This window comes from Puntigrus tetrazona, chromosome 11 (genome assembly GCF_018831695.1).
Source record: "Puntigrus tetrazona isolate hp1 chromosome 11, ASM1883169v1, whole genome shotgun sequence".
Classification (NCBI taxonomy): Eukaryota; Metazoa; Chordata; class Actinopteri; order Cypriniformes; family Cyprinidae; genus Puntigrus; species Puntigrus tetrazona.
In genome coordinates, this window is record NC_056709.1 from 7741108 (window position 1) to 7759238 (window position 18131).

Here is an 18131-nt window from a genome sequence, read left to right on the forward strand (position 1 = left end):
AAATACTAGTATCTTTGATATTTTAAACATGCTAAGTTTAAAAGCTAATTTGTACCCTATTGCTGGAAAGTGCAGATGTTTCAGAAACATCAGTTTTTTTCCCCATCCTCTAAAAGTCATAACTGCATTGCGTTTTGAACAATATTTTATTTCTCATGAGCAAATTTGTATTTTGTGGAAAAAAAAGAAAAAAGGGAAGATGTAATAAAACGTGTGATCAATCCTACTGTTAAGGTACAATATTGACACGAAGTTTTCGATATTTTTGTGCAAATGTTTTTTCACATTGTCTTTCTCTCAAATGTTTACAAATTCTCTGTTCATTGGCGTACCTGTTGTACTAATCTGTGGATGTTGGAAGGGAAGGAAGATTTCTATAAAAAAAAAAAAAAAAAAAACCCAAACAAATGTGTAACTCATTTTGGCTCGTGTGTCTTGATCAAATACAGCTGCAGAAAGCTGACCTCGTTTGTGCAGCGATTGTGTTAACGTTAGCAGGTCTGACACCTGCGTAAAGCAGAAAAAACAAATAAAATGTTACCCAGGCCAAGAAAAACACGCTGACACGGCAACCTCCTACAATCAGGATCGCCCACCTGAGCTCCGAGGTCACTGGTTTAGAGGAACCGACACAATACAAGGAAACTTTTCCAGGAAGACGGTAGGACGTCGTTTTTGGACCTCTTAACCACAAATGTGCCATGAGGACATCGGATTTTGGCAGAAAATTAATTGGCTGCTCATCTGTGAGTGAGACTGACCGTCGGTAGGGTTTGAATAAACCCAGTCCAACTCAGATTCTTACGGCCGCTTTGTAGGGATTTTACATATTCCAAACAATACTGTATTTTCGTCAACGTTTTGACCCAATAAAAACCACTGGTGTTCAAATAAACACTAAACCAACTTTTCTATAGAAAAGTTACTATATTGCACGCGTCCAGTTACGCTGAAGCCATTGGGAATGATTGATAGTGACATCTGTGCACAGAGATCATTTCGCTCATCAAAAATATTTGAATACAAAAATAAAGCTTTAATTCATTTACGTTTAGCTCTGTTGATTGTCAATAGTTTGCATGATCGTCCACGGTTCTGTCCCTGAGTCGACAACACCATTGTCCCTTTTGCTCCTGTGGTATCTTCATCCATCCTCTTCACTGTTATGGATCGATGGATGCTTTCTGCTCCGACGTGTCCCACGAGTTCAGCACGGCAGCAGAACAGGTCTTGATTCCGTTTTCCTCAAGTCTTTCGGGTGGGGAGTTATTAGGGAAAGCTGTATTTAAAAAAAATAAAACAAAGACTTTTGCAACTTTTTGCAAACACAATCAAAGACTATTTTATTCAAGGCTAGGTACCGTGAACGCAATGCAGGTGGCTTTGAATAAAAGCATCTACCACGTACATTAGAAAAAGTCGAGTTTCATGTTTTAGAGCGATCATGGCCAACGATGGGAATTAAGAGAGTGGACGTACCTTCTGTGAAGCTTTTGTGACTTTGCTGGACGAAGAACAGCAGAACGAAGAAAGCGAATCCCAGGCAGCCGAAGATCATTCCGCACAACATGAAACTGAAGCTTCCTTGATTGTGCATCACCTGAGAGAGGAAAAAGTTCAAGTCAACGGTCACAAGAATAGCAAAACTGGTAGACCGTGACGGCGCTAGTAATGCAAATGTCGAGGGTTCAATGCCCAGGAGCTAAGAATGAAACATTCAAGTCAGGCTTACCGAACCCACGAGCACCTGGAGTAACATCTCGCCCATCCCTGCGCTGGTCACCATGACTGCGGTGGCACAACCTGAAGATGAAACAAAATACAGTCCACACGAAATGGAAACATTCAAACTGCCATTGAAATCTGATGACAAATGAACTTAAGTTAAATAACAGTAAGCTCAGGGCTTAAAATATATATTGGGATAATTAGCATACTTTGTGAAAATTATTGTCATTCTCAAAACTTTTTGCAATGCTAAATTACACTGGAACTGCTTGCGTGCGCGCAGCGCATACATTTACTTAAAGAAACACTCCACTATTTACGCTCATTTTCCAACTGCCCTAGAGTTAAACTGTTTTACCACATTCAAATCCATTTGGCCGGTCTCCTGATCTGATGGTAGCTATTTTAGCTGTAGCTTAGCACAGATCATTAAATCTGATTAGACCGTTAAAAAAATCGTGTTAAAAAAAATTATCCAAAGTGTTTTGATATTGTTCCTAGCTGTGGACTATTTTCAGGCTCTTCGTAATATCATTGCACCTACTGTACCCAATATATGGCAGCGAAGTTCCTCGATTATTACGCGGAAATGGGAGTATAGTTCATAGCCATATCAGTCTAGAAAATGTTTAATTTTCCTTAGTACATGACGTAACAACAAAAGAGTCAAGTTTTAAATAGGATTATGTATTATTTATAACTCCATTTTGGTCATTTTTAAGCTAAAGGTGTAATCAGACTTAATGATCTATGCTAAGTTATGCTAAAAGTGATATCACCAGACCCGGAGATCGTCTGAATGGTTTCAAAAACTGTAAAACCCAACTCCTTAACACCAGGGCAGTTGGAAAATGAGCCTGTGTTTAAAAATAGTGAAGTTTTCTTGCAACAGCGATGAGATTTCTCCCGTTCGTTTTTATTCAGATCGTCCAGCATTCATCAATATCTGTTACAGCTGAATTCAGTCGGTCCGGACCTGCTCTAATGACAGGGATATTTTTAACGATAATGGCATTTTTTTTTAATTGCTTTACCCTAACAACCCCCATATCTGCAGCACACAGAGGGCGCTCGGTAATTAGCCATTTATTTTAATATAATTCCTCCCAAAGGGTTTGACCGCTGGGTTTAAAAAGGATCGTTTCCGCTGTAAGACGTGAGACCTGTCGGGCCAAACCTTTCCAGAGAGTCAAAGGCCGATGGCGTAAAGAATTAAATGGGGCGTCTCCTGTTGCCTTCGGCTCAGCGGTAAACCTTGAATAAATACTGAACTGCGAAACCACCAATGGCTGCTGTCAAATCAATGAAATCCGTGGACAAAAAGGTGATTTAACAATGCCAGAGACAGCAGCGGTCCATCTGTCGCAATACCTTTGTACTCCAGGACGTCTTCGGTGAATGCGAGCATGCAGGGAAAGATACTGCTTATAAATAGGCCGAGACAGCAGGTGCCGATGAAGAGGAACACACTGTTGTTGGAGAAGATCAGCAGCAGAAGTAGTGTGACTATCACACCCACCTACGAGAGAGCAGAATGGAGAAGATTTGCATTCGGACGCGCACCGTCAACAAAGGCTTTGTTATTTGAGGTGAACAACCCCCTTCTTTATCAGCGCGAGGAGCGGAAATTAAGAGGCCCGCTGTCGTAAACTTTTGGCGCAAATGAAAGCGTGAAATGAGAAAGGAGCCTTAGTCACACCAGATAAACAAATGGTCCGTCTGGAGAATGGACAGGGCAGAGCAGGATGCAGAATAAGGATGTTTGTTCCCGTCCAAAGTTTCCCTCTGTGAATTGTGGGTGACACGCCTTCTTTTTTTTTGATAGTGTAAACCTCTTTTATAGTCCAGCAGTCTGCCAGGAGAGAGTCTGGAACGGACTGACAAACGATGCTTTTCTAAGCTCCGCCCCCCACTTGGTTGATGCGTGACCACAATACCAGCATTTTGGCGGCTTGAAAATGCTAAATTGGTTTCAAAGAAACACTGATGATCAAAACTGCAACAAATAACATGTAAAATAATACATACATAATACACAGTTTCTGTAACTGGTTACTCAGTTTTTGTACATTTTTCGAAAATCATGTTTTATTGTATTAGCTGTATTTTTTTATTTTTTTTACCAAAAATAGCCCAACTGAGATTAATTGACGCACAATGAAAAAAAACATGATTTTTGAAGTCAATACGTTTTTGCAATTGAGATATATAAGAAATATCCACCAGGTTTTAGTCCTCTATAACTATAAATTCTTCAGTTAGAGTAAACCTTTATCTTTACTACCAGCCAAAAGTTTGAAATTGTATTTTTAAATATTTAAATGACGGCAAATGGCTCTCATAGCTGAGCAATGAGAATGCCTTTTGCACGCAAAGAAAAAAAAAGACTTTGTTCAATAAATAATTCGATAATTTTCTCTCCTCTGTGTCTATCGCCACAGTGGCATTTTGGAGAATATTCATTGAACGCACCACATAAATGTGCATAGTAAACGTATCGCGGCTGGCAGAAGAGCATACGCAGTTCGAGTCCTGTGTATATTATACAAAATGGTGCTTAGGTGCTTAGGAAACGTGGGTAAGTGAATAATGACAAAATTGTGGCGTATCCCTTTAAGAGTCAGCAACAACTGTTTTTTTTGCAAATAATTCCATGAAACTGTCTTCAAAAGCAAACCGAAGATACTGACCTGACTAACGATGAGCAAGCGCACAGGTTTAAACCGGTAAGACAGAGGAATGGCAGACAGTCGGCCGACAGTGATTGCCGCCCAAAACACGCATGTCAAGTATCCTGCGGTCTTGTGAGGTAGATTCACAGGGGGCGCCACTGCGTAGGTGTACACGAAGCCCGTGTATGAGCCCTGAGGTGCGCCAGATTAAATAATACATGAGTTCAAGTAATTAAGCAAATACTCTTAAATTACAGAGCTGAAGCGGCTGTGAAGTGCTAATCCTGCTTACCACTATACCGTCAGAAAAGAAGAGCACCAAACCCCCGAGGATATGGATCCCAAAGAAAGACAGCGGAAAGCTGTGCGCGTTGCCAAGGAGACAGCAGCCGAACAAGTCTACGTGGCCTGAGGAGACAAGAAGAGCGGGATGATGACAGAAAGCTTCTTTCTGGCTTTTATGCACATCTGACGGCGTGTTGTTTCTGACATGTGCTTCAACGCTAACTGGGAACGTTGTCTGATCCCACACGCTAATTATTTCATCAACGTCAGTGGTGCAGAAGTGCCGGAATCTTACTTCTGGAAGTCTCTTTCTGAGGTCCGGTGTCTTCTGTCAGACCCGCGGTACCCCAGGTTTTCATTGCTAGCACGTCTCCGTCTAGTAAACGCCGACTGGGGTCTGATCCGCACGAGAACAGACGCTCCCGATACATCAGGATTAATATGCCGATGGGTACGGGAAGCTGCCATGAAGAGAAGAGAAGAGAAGAGAGTTATGCGTGTAAAAAGACCGGTGAAGGAATCGTTCCTTTGAACGGATTCAATGTAACCCGCTTTGAAAAGAGATAGCTCGCCTAAAAAATATGCGTCATTAAATACTCACCTTCAAACCTGCAAGACATTGGTTCGTCTTCAGAACTCAATTGAAGATACTTTCGATTAAATGCATTCATATAGAAATTCAATAAAGTCGTTATTTTCTTGTAGATTTGTAACATTAGGGTTGACCCTCTGATGTAACAGACTGGTTTAATGATGTCTGTACTACCTTTCTGGGCCTTGATCGTGTCGGTTGTGTTGCTGTCTATGCAGATTCAGAAAGCTCTCAGATCAAAAATATCTTCATTTGTGTTCCAAAGATGGATGAAGGTCTTGCGGGTTTGGAACGATGGGCGAGTAATAAATGACACAGTTTTCATTTTTGGGTGAACTAACCTTTTAAAACTCTATTGTAAAGAAGACTCGATGGAAACTATTTAACTGACAGTATTAACTAGCATAAATGTACATGCATAAACTACACACACACACACACAATGCCAAATTAAACTTACGATTTTAACTAGAAATGTTATTCAATCTGAACGAAACACAAAAACAGCATACGGCCCGAATGAGAGCTCAGGTGGCACTTACCGAACAGTGCTTATAAATACCACTATATTATTACTATATTACATTTTTTCCCCCTTTGCTACACTGATCAGGTGTTAGGTGTCTAATCGTTATACTAACACTATTTATCCGCTATATTATAGCCAGCTATATAACAGCTAACAGAGCTGTTAGATGGAAGTACAGTTGCCAAAGAGACAATCTCGAAACATTTCTTTTATTCAAATACCCTCGCAGCCGCCCTTCCTTCGACGTTAGAGCTGACAGAGCACTTAGTATCCACACAACAAGTCAGCGTTCTGACGGCAAGCCCGTAAAACGCTCAATACAAAAAGCCCTTACATTGATGATAGCCATGATCCAGAAGGCGTAGGAAACGTTGGTCACCACCTCTCCGTCGGTGTGGAGGTGGACACTGGACAGGTTGTGCACATGTCTGCCTGCCAGCTTGTTCCTCAGATGAGTTAATGATGTGGCGTTGGTGCTGCTGTTCCCAATCACACAGCTGGTCTCGGACAGGAAGGGGTCAGCGATGAGGGGACTCACCAAAGCGCCGAGACCCACAAAGAAGTGAAGGGCCTAGAAGAGATCAGAGAAGGAGAATCAGCGATGATGTTCTCCTTCTGAGAGAAGATCCTCACAAAGCAAAAGTTTTTAGAGCAACTTTATAAAACACAGTTCTGATTGGATGTTGAAACGATGACCCGCAACGTCAGGAAGAAATCAATAGCTCATAGAAACTTGTCACATTTACAATGGCGGCAGGTTGAATCCAAATTAATTATATACTAACTTTTTAAGTATTTTAGTACTTTATGTGCTTTTGTTATTCATCATTTTGTATTACATCGGTTTTCTTTTTATTATACAATTAACAAAAGCAGAAAAAAGCACGTAGCTTGCTTTATTCTTTTTCTATTCTATCTGTTTTTTATTATATAAATCAAACCAAAACCTTTCTAGCACTTGTAAATCATTGCTCTTTTGTTGATTTTGATTGCTTCCCTTGTCCTCATTCGTAAGTCACTTAGGATAAAAGTGTCTGCTAAATAAATGAGTAAATGACAAAAACAATATATATATTATTTGTTATTTTTCAGATTTAGTTTTTACTGTGATTAGGCTAACAATACCAGAACACTGTTAAAAGAACAGTAACTTGTTTTAGTTAATAGTGATAGCCCTGGAGTTATCATATTCATCTTTTTTAAACAGAATAAAGAACATACACTGTAGTGATTTCAACTCGAGACATATTTTAATATGATTTTAAACAGATCGATTTTGTTTGATTACAGAGTAAATCAGTAGCTCGTTGTGTAAGTTATTCCTAATCATTGCTTTCCACGATCATGTACAAGCAGAAATTCTGTTTTACAACATTGCAATCCAACTATTTAGCTGATGGAGAAAATATAAGCTATGAAATATAAAGAATGTAATGAACTTCCTCCTTATGAAACTGGTAGAGCAACATCCCGCTCTAAATTATGCCGTTGCCATGAAGACTAAGACTGGTGTACTTTGCTTAAATATTTCGTACTGTTAAACATTTTTTACCCTTTTGTATGCTAAGGGTGTATCTGCTTTTTACTTGGAACAGTTTTTGAAAGGGTACAGAAATCTGTGGGATGACGCCAAAACTGGTTCTTATTTATACTTTATTTTTGATGATTTGCAGTTTAAATATTAAGATATTTTGCATTCTGTATGTATGCTGATGGGAAAAACATATCGGCTCAAATGAACATACATGTAACCCTTCCGTATCAATAATTTCCTTAAAAGGTGCTGTGTGTAGGATTTTGTACATAAGTATATAAAGTTAATTATTATGTTAATTAAGTCAATTATTCTCCTTTGAAAATGTGCATAAATAAAATGTGTGAATAAATGCGACAATAAATGCTGTTTTATCTACTTTCTACTCACCCAAGAATCCTAAAAATTTATATTTTCCATTAAAAGAAAGCGCACAATTATTTTCAAAAATATTAATAATAAAAAATGTTTCAGCATATTAGAATGATTTCTGAAGGATTGTGTGATACTGCTGAAAACTCTGCTTTTTAAACTTTTAAATATACTGAAACATAATATTTCACACTATTGTAATTTTTATGTTTTTGATAAAAAAAAAGGCGGCCTCTGTTAGCATCAGACTTTGCTTTTGAACTCTAGTGTGTATATCGTTCATAAGAACTCCATTTGTGTTCTAGCGAAAAGTCAAACGGGTTTGAGGGTGGGTATAGATGACAACAAGACATTTTGTTTAAAGAAAATGATTTGTATGCATTGCGTGTAAAGGCGTCATACGTGTGAATGGCATACTCCGCCACAACCTTTCAGACAAACACTGTAAAGGTAAAGGTAAAAAAACTGCAAGGTAAAAAAAAAAATTATATTTTGGAAGTTACTGAGTAGACTCTGACCTGCAGGAAAACGGTGGAGTCTTTCTGGTAGATCTTGACCAGCTGTAGGTTAGAGATGGTGTCGATGATGCCCATGGCGAGACCAGATACAGCCAAGGCAAAGGCCAACAAGAGCAACTTATGGCATAGCGGGATGATGGCAAAAACCACGGAGATGGTGAGGCTGGACACGGCCAGCGCTGACAAAGAACTCACAAGCCTAATAGAAACAAATGAAACAAAAAAAAAAAAAACCAAAACATTACAATAATAACAGATTTGAGACAGCTAATTCAAAATGCAGGTTGCCAAAATAAAGTGAGTTCTCTAGGGGTAAAACTTTTTATAGTAGGAAAAAAAAAGTGACTGAGCATATTCAGTAGTATATAAATAAAAAAATCTGAACATATCTCTCTTGAAACAGCCTCGGGTGAGTCTTTTAAAATAAAGTTGTTCTCTGTGGCGTCTCTGTGATGCTGCCTAAGGCGGGATTTTATTTTCTAGATGTCTCTGACTTTATTTTCACCTTGGCCCATTTAATTTCGGTTTACACGACTTATCAAACGCTGCTTGTGCTGATAGCGGGTGATACCGGTGGATGTGTGACGCTTGCTTGCTTGCTTTACACCGGTTTTCTGCCAGTCACGTGCTATCAGAAATGTCCCGCTTAAGTTTATCGCGTTTAAGTGCTTTATTGTCAGAAAGAACAGCAATAAACGAGGGTAACAGTCTTATTAGAAATGATATAAACACTCCAAATGAATTACCCGCGAAAATGAACGCGACATTGCGAAGCTAGCCGGTTCTCGGTGTTAGCTGGCGCTTTATTTGATAACAGATTTTTTATTTTTTTTTAACGGCTTTTATGCGATTAATATCGATCGATATATATCGGCCAGCACAAATTATAAAGCTGAAATAGATATTCAACCAATATCCAGTGGATTTAGTCTAAAATGTAGCATGTTATTGGTGGACAACCATGTAAACATTACTCGCGCTAGTGCATTGTATACCGTGCTCTCATCTCGCTAACATTTCAAATGCTGTTTTCGCTCAATAAAACATATAGAACATGCATCAAATAATTATTTACACAAATAATAGCAGGAGAAAGCATGTCCCTGTCACGATTTGACTTTAAAAGCCAACTTTTAACTTGGATTTACGATCATTCTGATATCAGGCAGCGTTAAGTTGCACGCCATGAACTGAAAATCAACAGAGCGAAACAGACAGAGGTAAACACTGAGAATGCTGTGTGATTAAATATAGTCAAGACTTGAGATAAAGATCTTTTACAAGAGAGCCATTCCCAAATCCACAGAGATAAACAAAGTAATGTGATTATCTGTAATAAGGAAAACAATAAAGAAAGGGACTAGTGTAGCACTGAGAGCACAAGTTTCCAAATAAAAGCTATTAAACGAGACCTGAGGGTAAAACATGACTAAAGCGCGAGAAAGCCAGTATTCGCATAGTTTTACTTGTTTTTCAGCCAATAACTCCATGGTATAGTCTTAGAACTGCGGGGTGACCTACAAAACAAGCTATATAATCAGTTATCATCAACAAATTCGCTTATAGCCATACATATTCTCTCAGCTCTTCCTTGAATGTTGCTTTTAAAAGGGGCAGATGTTGTTCCTCACCCTGTTTGAACCCACTTACAAAACCGCACTTCACAAAAGCGAGTTTCTTTATCATATCTTTATCCGTCAGACAGAACAGCAGGAGGGCAGTGTATGTTTTTATGGCTCGCGTCCCAGATAACCGAGACAGCACCACTTTAATGAGCACATGACTACTACTGGGATTTTCAGAGGGAGGCCACGGATGGGTTCGAAACCGATCAGTCTTAAAGAAATCAAAGAAATCGGTTACCACGATTAGAGGCTGCCAAAAACAGTTTAGTATCGCGCAGGAGGCATTTAAAATGCTTTGTCTCGTGGGGAAGTGACGGAGAGAAAAGAGAAGACAACAACAAAACCTTTGTAGTCACTGGACGAATTTTAAGTTGGAATACACTACGCTACACGTCCGGAGAAGTTGATGCTAATCGCCAAAACCAGAGCCAGTCTGCAGATCTGATTTGACAGATTTCATCAAAAAAAAAAAAAGTTAGATGGTCACACAATCTGATTTTTCAGCTTCAGACTATGATTCCGTTCAGTCGTTGTATACACAAGTTATGATATTTTTTGTTTTCATCTGTCACGCCACGTTTCTGTGTGAGTTTGTGGTGACTGCAACGACTTTAACCTCTGGGAGTGTGTGATCCTCAGTCCTTAAGTGCGTGATGCCTAGGATTTCAAAATCTTCAGGTTTTAAAAGCTGCGTAGTGTATTTCCAGCTGAACTCAGTAAAACTGTTATATTTCTTAGATCCTGAGAGTTATGGGGCAAAAAATTTGCCTGCGCTGCGCTGTCAGTAAAGACAGCTTGTCTGTGAAAACACGGGTCTGTACTGATGCTGACTGCAGCCCCGATGACCGTAAGAAGACATCTGTGAGAGAAGGGCTTCAAGAACAGAAACCGTCTTCAAAGGCCACGTCTCCTCACACGTTTTTCTACGCGGCACAGTGGAGGAGGCTCCATCTTGATCTGAGGTGCTTCTTCCTTCAGTTGGATAATGGATCTTCAGATTTGCGCAGTGCTCATGTTGCATGGGCATCCCTCTTGACTGAGGCCCCCTGTCTGTGTGGTAATGACTACTCTTCTTGGAGAATAACCTTGCTCTTTTCGACCATCGTGCATTTATCCCTGATTTTTTGGGGTTCTACCACTTGACTATGTTGTCCCATAACTCTTTTAAGAAATGTAAAATGACTGTTATTCAGTTCAACCTCGGCGGCGATGGCATGATGTGAGAATCAATCAATCAATCAATCAATGATTTTTATTTATATAGCTCTTTTAACAACACAGGTTGCATCAAAGCACTGAACAGTATAAAGTAGAAGAATACAATGACAGGGATGTATAATGACGAGAGTGAAAAATTTGTTATTAAATGCAGAGACGGTCTCTGTAATCAATCGACGATAATCACTAGAAGTTAAGTGTCCCCAACAAAGCAAGACAGAGGCGACAGCGGCAAGGAACCAAAACCCCATCCATACAGAATGGAGAAAAAAAAAAACCTTGGGAGAAACCAGTCTCAGTTGGGGTCAGTTCTCATCTGACCGGACGCCCAGCACTTAACTTCCAGTTCAATTTTAAACGCAGCTGTGTCAGATAGTGTAAGAAGAAGAACACTTGTTTGTCCGGCTCAACAATCCTGACATGTTCAAAGAGAGCAAGACCTTTTGCTCTTGCTATTAGGAGGTCATGACGGTGGTACTGCCTGAGGAACAATGACATGAAAACCTCATTTTTGTGCAGACTTGAACTTTTTAAGGCTATGGTCTTCATCAGCTGATAAATTTTTCAATAAATTGCTTCTGTTTCTTCTTTTGGCATTTTGAAGCAGGACATTACACCTGGTTGTGATCCACCTGTGCGATATGCAAATGTTTGTAATGATTTTCCTGGTCTTAAGATTTTATTTAGGAGAGTAGATAGATAGATAGATAGATAGACGGATAGATAATCTTCGAAAGCCCTCTTTCTCAGTTCCTTATTGTTTTGAGGAAGTAGACTAAGCAAATGTTTTTCTTAAAAACTGTAAAACCACTACTGTAAATAAAAGATTGTACTAGGAAGCTGCCATACAACCGGTCCAGTCTTTTTATCCGGCATAAATATTTACAATCTTTACACAGTGCTTTTTTGTAATTTAAAATAGTTTTGCAAGTTTAAAAAGTACCAATGTACCATATTACATTAATATAAGAACTGCGTGTGTACTATAATCGTCGAGGACGTGGATAAACTGGGATGCTGTAAATGTAAATATTTTTAAATGAGTTTCAACATATCATTCGACTGAAATTACATGTCAACCACCATATAAATCAACTGATGCACGAGTTGCAAGAGATCTCTTCAAAACACTCACGTTTTACTGAAGAACCCTCCAATTGTGCTTCCAATAAAGAGGAAAAACTGCTGAGAGAAGAAGACCAGAGTGATCTCCTGTAGCGTGGACTGAGTCTGACATCTCAGGTCCAGGATGGTCGGACCCAGAAAAGCGACACATAGTCCAAAACTAAAGAATACACTCCAATACGTGAGAGTATGCTGCCAGTTACTGCGGAATAACGCGCAGATCCGTTCGTTAATCAGTTGCTTCATGCTGGGAAAAGTTTCAAGGTGTTTCTCGAAGCATTTAGGCAGTGGAATTCATCATTGGCGCGAGACTAGACTTGCCCAAAGTGACAGCCGCGTGTTCGGAGTCATCAGAGCGATACTTGTTCGATTCTCAAGTGAGTTGTTCATTCAAAAACGGTTCTTTTGAATGATTCGATTTGAATTGAACCGTCTGTGGAGAACCGCTCGTCTGTATAATATGTGTTTTGCATCATGTATATTACTGGTGGGTTTTTTTTTTTTTTTTTGGAAAAGTCAAGGAAACTCGTTAGGAAATAGCCTAATCTTGTACAGCCTCCCATTAGATATAAATTTTAACATACTGAAACGTTATTAACGCAAAATATAACATGGGCCTATAGGCCTACAGTTAAATATAAAAAAGTTTTGACGACGAACGTTTAACTTATATTTATGTAGTTAATAATTGATTTGATTGCAATAAACTTTAAATACCACGAATTTAAGTTAGTTCGCTAAAATTATTTAACCTTCCAACGCTATCGAGAGGAGCTCAGCGCCACGGGTTTCATCAAACCTGGTCCTGGCCAAAAACAACGCTATCGACTCGTGATTCAAATGAACCGGTTCAAGAACGCGAAGTGATTCATTTAAAAGATTCAAACCGATCCGTGCAACAGGTGTGTTTTCCAATGGTTTGGTCGTCATCAAAGTCAACTTAAGTGTAAGGGTAAGAAATCACGCATCGATGCCTGGGGCGTTACGCATATTTGGACTGTTTTGTTTTACAGATATTTTTCATTTTAACCTTACCCGGTGGATCTGACAGGTCCGACGAGTTCTTATACAAGTAATTTGTTGCAGCTATGCTAACAATGCGCACACTAATTTACAAGCATATTGCTAACCGGTATGTTGCCTAGACGAAATCCAATTTCAAGTTTACTTCATAAAGCGACAAGACAGCAAGGCTATTGTTTGAGACGAGGGTAGTCACATTCCCATGGTTCAACAACGTCATCGTTTATTTAGTTTATTATTTAATTATTTTTGGCATTTTCGCAGTCACAATACATTCAGCTTCAGAATATCATAATAGAATAGACAAATCACACAAAATATTTAATATCACATTTCATACAAAAATCTAAATCTTTTATAAAACATTTAGACATCATCTAAGTTCATTTAATACCATAGTTTATTTATTTATTTTTTGTCTGCCAAAAGTTCACCGAGAATAAAGAAAACACTTGTCAAAATACATATATTTATATATTAATTCTTTTCAATAGAGTATTTAAAATATTCTCATTTACCACAAAACACATAAATTAGTGCTGCTGCTGCAGTAACGTTAAACTAAATCCTTTTGACTCGTTATGTTTTCTAGAATTTTCTCTTTGCCGCTCATCCTCGATATTTCCGCGGCCTTTAAACGAGTAAGCTTTTCGTTTCCGTCCGCTGTAAAACTAGCTCGGTGCCATATTTGCGATAAAGAGTCATAGTGCTTTAATTTTCCAACTACGAGATACAGTAGGAGAAAGGGAACGACGTTAGGTTTCAGGTCCAAGTCACTCGCATGCCGTGTGCAAATACGAAATAGCAAATAGCTCAAATGGCGAAACGAAATATCTGCATGTGCAATTACTTGAAAGGACCGAGGTCCCCGAGGAGATCGAAGTAGATGGTTTTTTTGGTTTTTTTCGCAAGGCGTAAAATCGGTCCGCCCTCATCTCTCGCGACGGTCTGCAAAAGGCACCTTTTCGAAGATTTCGTAAATTAGCGACTGGTTATAGATGCTGTTTTCTCGAGACGGATACACTTGAATGGTATCGCGACGAGTTCAAGTAGTTCTCTATTCAACGGCTCGAGTGTTTACGTGACCGTTTGCATTTTTAACGTTTATAGCGTGCTTGTGAAATAAACTGCGATATCAGCTTTTGCAATGACTCGTGGAGCGCACGTGGCAAAACGAGTAAACCTCAAACGGAAATGAAGGAAATGGCGCTCGGCGGGAAAATTAGGACGTGAAGCTACCGTGTTTCTTGCACATACACGCACAATTAAAAAATACCATGAACGTTTGAAAATACTACTACTACTAGAAGAGGCCGAACTCGAGTCTAAATTTCTTTAGGATCAGTGTGGGTTTTTTTTAGGAGAGAACTTGTAAACCAGCTCGTGTTACGACTGAGGGTGATTGACTTCTATACGGTCCGCTTTCTAATAAATCTTGTGTATGTGAGTGAATGGATGCATGCGTGTTTTGGATGGAGAAACGAAGCTGTTCGCTTTGTAACGGGTTTGTTCTGGCCGTCTCTTCACGCACACCGCTCCGATTCTCGTCCTCAGAAGATGCTTTGTCTGCGGTTCTTGCCTCGACCTGGATTTGGAGAAAATGAGCCGCTGTTAGACGGATCCCGCAGGTGAGTGTGTTTTAAAGCGTTTCATCTTACAGGTTTCATGGATGGGATTATTGAGCATGACTAAACGTAATCAAGTTGTGCTCTGCAAATAGAGATGAGTGATGCCCAAGCAATGGAATTGAATACCCGGTGGCTGAAATACTGAGCTCTTGTGTCCCGGATCCTTCTGTAGCTGGATCTCCCTCAGTGAAAACACTGATGAGGCTGGAGAGGATAGAAGAGAGCGTCTGATGATCAAAGTGGTGTTATATAAGCAGGCCGATGATGAAAATATTGGGATAAACTCACTGTCAGGTATGGAGTGGATGTTCTCGCCCAGAGTCAGGAAGTAAGAGTGTTTCAGAGACGATTCGGCTGAAATCCTGAGCTTGGTGTCGTACTGAACAGAAACAAAACAGAGAGTGAGGGGAAAACGGTGAATTGATGCACTTTTATTGGATTGTTTTATATTTGTGTGTTTAAAAAAAAAAAAAAAAAATATATATATATATATATATATATATATATATATATATATATATATATATTTATTATTTTATATAAACAAAAAGGAAGCTGTTTTTATTTGACTAGGTTAAAAATAACTAAGATAAACTAACACAAATACATGTGTGTTTTTGTTGTGTTATTTTTTGAAAATAGAATTAGTACAGATTACTAGTGGTCAAATAAAAATAAGGTGTGCCACCAGAGGGCCCCCAAGAGTAGCCTAACATGAAATGACCTTTATTTTATTGTGTATGTATTATGTTTATATTGTTTATATTATGTCTGTAGACAGTGGTAATTATACGAAAGCACAATATTCAATAAATAATTTAAACATATCATTTGATCAATTCCGTAGCGACGAAATGTTGATGATATGAGCTGCCGTGTGGATCCGTCAGATTTCTCCCGAAATACATGATAGTAAGGGGCCAGTTAGCTGGGAGAAAAACAGAGTTAACTTTATAGTAACCTCTATAATGTGTATTTGATAGAAATAAATCGTCGTACGTAATTGAAAGTATTATTAGTGCTGCTTTAACTTAAACAAATTAAATGTATTTTTTTAACCTGATTGAAGTATATTTAAATGTCTGAAACCTAAAACGTACTTTATTGAATTGAAAACACGGAACGGTTATGAAATATTACACTGCGTTCCGAATTACTGTGCAAGTTTAAATTCTGTTTTTTACCAGAACATTTCACCAATCCCAAACCACATGAATTTTTTTCCAGATAAAATGAGCCAAGAAAGTTAAAAATGATTAAATGCTTATGAGAAGAATGCAACATTAATAGAATCAGCAAAGTTAAGGAATAACCAACGGAGAGCTAAATGCTCATTGGCTCAGCCGAGTGAAAAAATAACATGCTGAAGTGTTGTGAAATCCATTAAGACAGATTTTCATAGGCTTTATGGACCGATAAGTTGCGAGTGACTCTTGAAGGAACAGCATCACATCGTCTTGAACTACTGTTAGAAGAATTCTCTTCCAGATTCTCATTTTTACGTATCTCCTATCCTGAAACGTCCGTCTTGCACTAATATGAGCTCCTAAAACCATTATAATTGGTGTCTTGCCTAATTCTTGACAGTTAACGTGCGTCTTTTCTTCTCCACCTGTTTTTTTCTGACTCTGCCGATCCAGCATTTCACTGCCCAATGTTGGATTTTATCAAGAAAATAATCAGGAATATAAGGGGTTTTTGACTTGGACAATTTGACAATTATATATCACTTATATCTGATTAAATACTAAATTAATAGTAGCTATTAAGCTTGATGTGGTTTGGGATTAGAAAAAAGTTCCAGGGAAATAAATATGACCAGAATTTCAACTTTCACGATACTTTGGTATGTAGTTTAAAAGCATTGAGCTCATCTTTCTTTTTTTTTTTTTCAGAGCTTGTCTTTCTCTGGCTGTGTTTCTCAAAACTGTCGTTGGCTAACTATGGCTGTTATTTCCATCGTTGTAAGGACAGAGCTGGCAAGTTGATTTTGGGAAACACAGGCCTACATTTCACTGCATGTCGTACCATGTATGTATGTGTATGTGACAAATAAAAATTTGAATTTGAATTTGAGATCTGACCACCCCAAGTTTGTAAATGACTCTGATAAATGTCAGAAATTCATCTACACATTTATTTGGCATCTAAATTAACATTCGTAAATGAAAATGATACCGAAAGCGATTACAAAATAACTAAAACTTTCAAACATCAGAAAAACAACACAAAAGTTTAATATATTATAACATTTAACTTAGTTCTAGATTAAAATTTTCATCTTCTTTGTAAAAAAAAACAAACAAAAAAACTAATAAAAATATGCTTCTGTTTCATAAACCGATAACAGCTTACTTTATCCTTCATTTTGTGTCTCTGCTTTTATATTCCATTGTAATGATGCCTCAGTTGTTGTTATATATGTACAAATGCTCTCAGCTGTTTAATATTTATTATTTTAAAAAAAGTAAGACTTCGATTAATATATATGTCGGTAAAATATCATTCTGTTCTGTAAATGCATTGTCTGCTGGTTTGTTTAGCTACTTGTCATCACACCACATTAAGTATGCTGTTTACTACGTTAAGGATTTGAATGTTAAAGTGTTAATTAACACCTGGCCCAGGCGCGCAGAGGATTAATCAGATTTTACATTATGTGCATTAGTGCTTTTTAAACGTACGCCAAGTGATTTTAGAAAACCGCTTTTCTCCGCAGCACAGCCGTGGCCCGCAGTGTCTGACCCGAGTCCCTAAACACGCTTGTAGCCAATCAGCAGTAAGGAGGCGTGTCTTGTACTGATCGAGTGAAGGGCTCGAATCAGGTGCCGTGGTTGTGTTGATTGTTTTTGATAGGCGAGTAATAGCGATTTTACTTGTTTGAATGTGCTCGTGTGTCATCGTTACTTGTTTCCGAGATCATTGTTGCCATGGTTACGTACATACATGTGATTAAAATAGGAATGAGGTCCTGTTGGGGAATGGCTGTGTTTGCTTTCAAATATCGTTTGGCGAAAATCGACATCAACTAAAAACTTCATATGAAATCATGAGAACATTTCTAATAACTAAAAAGATAACTTAACATGGGCCTTTGCCAAGTGATGTCATCAGTGTGATTTTAATTTTGAAATATACATTTTTGTTAAACGGTAATACCAGTGACTCAACTCCAGGGCACTACCTTTATTATATATTTTATAATATGTATTTGGCATTTAGGTTTTTTTATGTCATTTACATAATAGTTTCTGAATACATTATTATTGTATTTTAAAAAGA

General features: G+C 38.4%; 2 protein-coding genes across 5 annotated transcripts in view; both read right to left on the reverse strand.

Annotated features, from left to right (window-relative positions):
- Nucleotides 1–1137: 1137 nt before the first annotated feature.
- mfsd4aa (major facilitator superfamily domain containing 4Aa) lies at nt 1138–12707 on the reverse strand. The gene is made up of 10 exons (XM_043251398.1): nt 12209–12707; nt 8231–8429; nt 6141–6377; nt 4981–5146; nt 4693–4808; nt 4419–4592; nt 3100–3247; nt 1733–1803; nt 1480–1600; nt 1138–1279 (listed from the first exon to the last, which is right to left on the reverse strand). Exons 1-10 carry the CDS (start codon nt 12442–12444, stop codon nt 1164–1166), a joined length of 1584 nt encoding a protein of 527 aa, XP_043107333.1. The 5' UTR covers nt 12445–12707; the 3' UTR covers nt 1138–1163.
- A 711-nt stretch (nt 12708–13418) lies between these two features.
- The window catches only part of cdk18 (cyclin dependent kinase 18), a 75713-nt gene continuing 71000 nt past the window's right edge, over nt 13419–18131 (reverse strand). For all 4 annotated transcript variants that reach the window (XM_043251400.1, XM_043251399.1, XM_043251403.1 and 1 more), the window contains 3 exons: nt 15138–15228; nt 14976–15053; nt 13419–14806 (listed from right to left, as the gene is read on the reverse strand). In XM_043251400.1, the coding sequence (XP_043107335.1) occupies nt 14772–14806; nt 14976–15053; nt 15138–15228 (204 nt within the window). In that variant the 3' untranslated portion in view covers nt 13419–14771. The remainder of the gene's footprint in view (nt 14807–14975; nt 15054–15137; nt 15229–18131) is intronic.

Bases quoted from the DNA above. Each gene is read 5' to 3' on its own strand.
- mfsd4aa (XM_043251398.1), bottom strand. From the start codon at position 12,444: ATGAAGCAACTGATTAACGAACGGATCTGCGCGTTATTCCGCAGTAAC. The intron at 6,378-8,230 runs GTCAGAGTCTAC...GATCTCTTCTAG, and splicing joins ACTCCACCGTTTTCCTGCAG to GCCCTTCACTTCTTTGTGGG. The intron at 3,248-4,418 runs GTCAGTATCTTC...GCTCTCTCGTAG, and splicing joins GCTTGCTCATCGTTAGTCAG to GTGGGTGTGATAGTCACACT.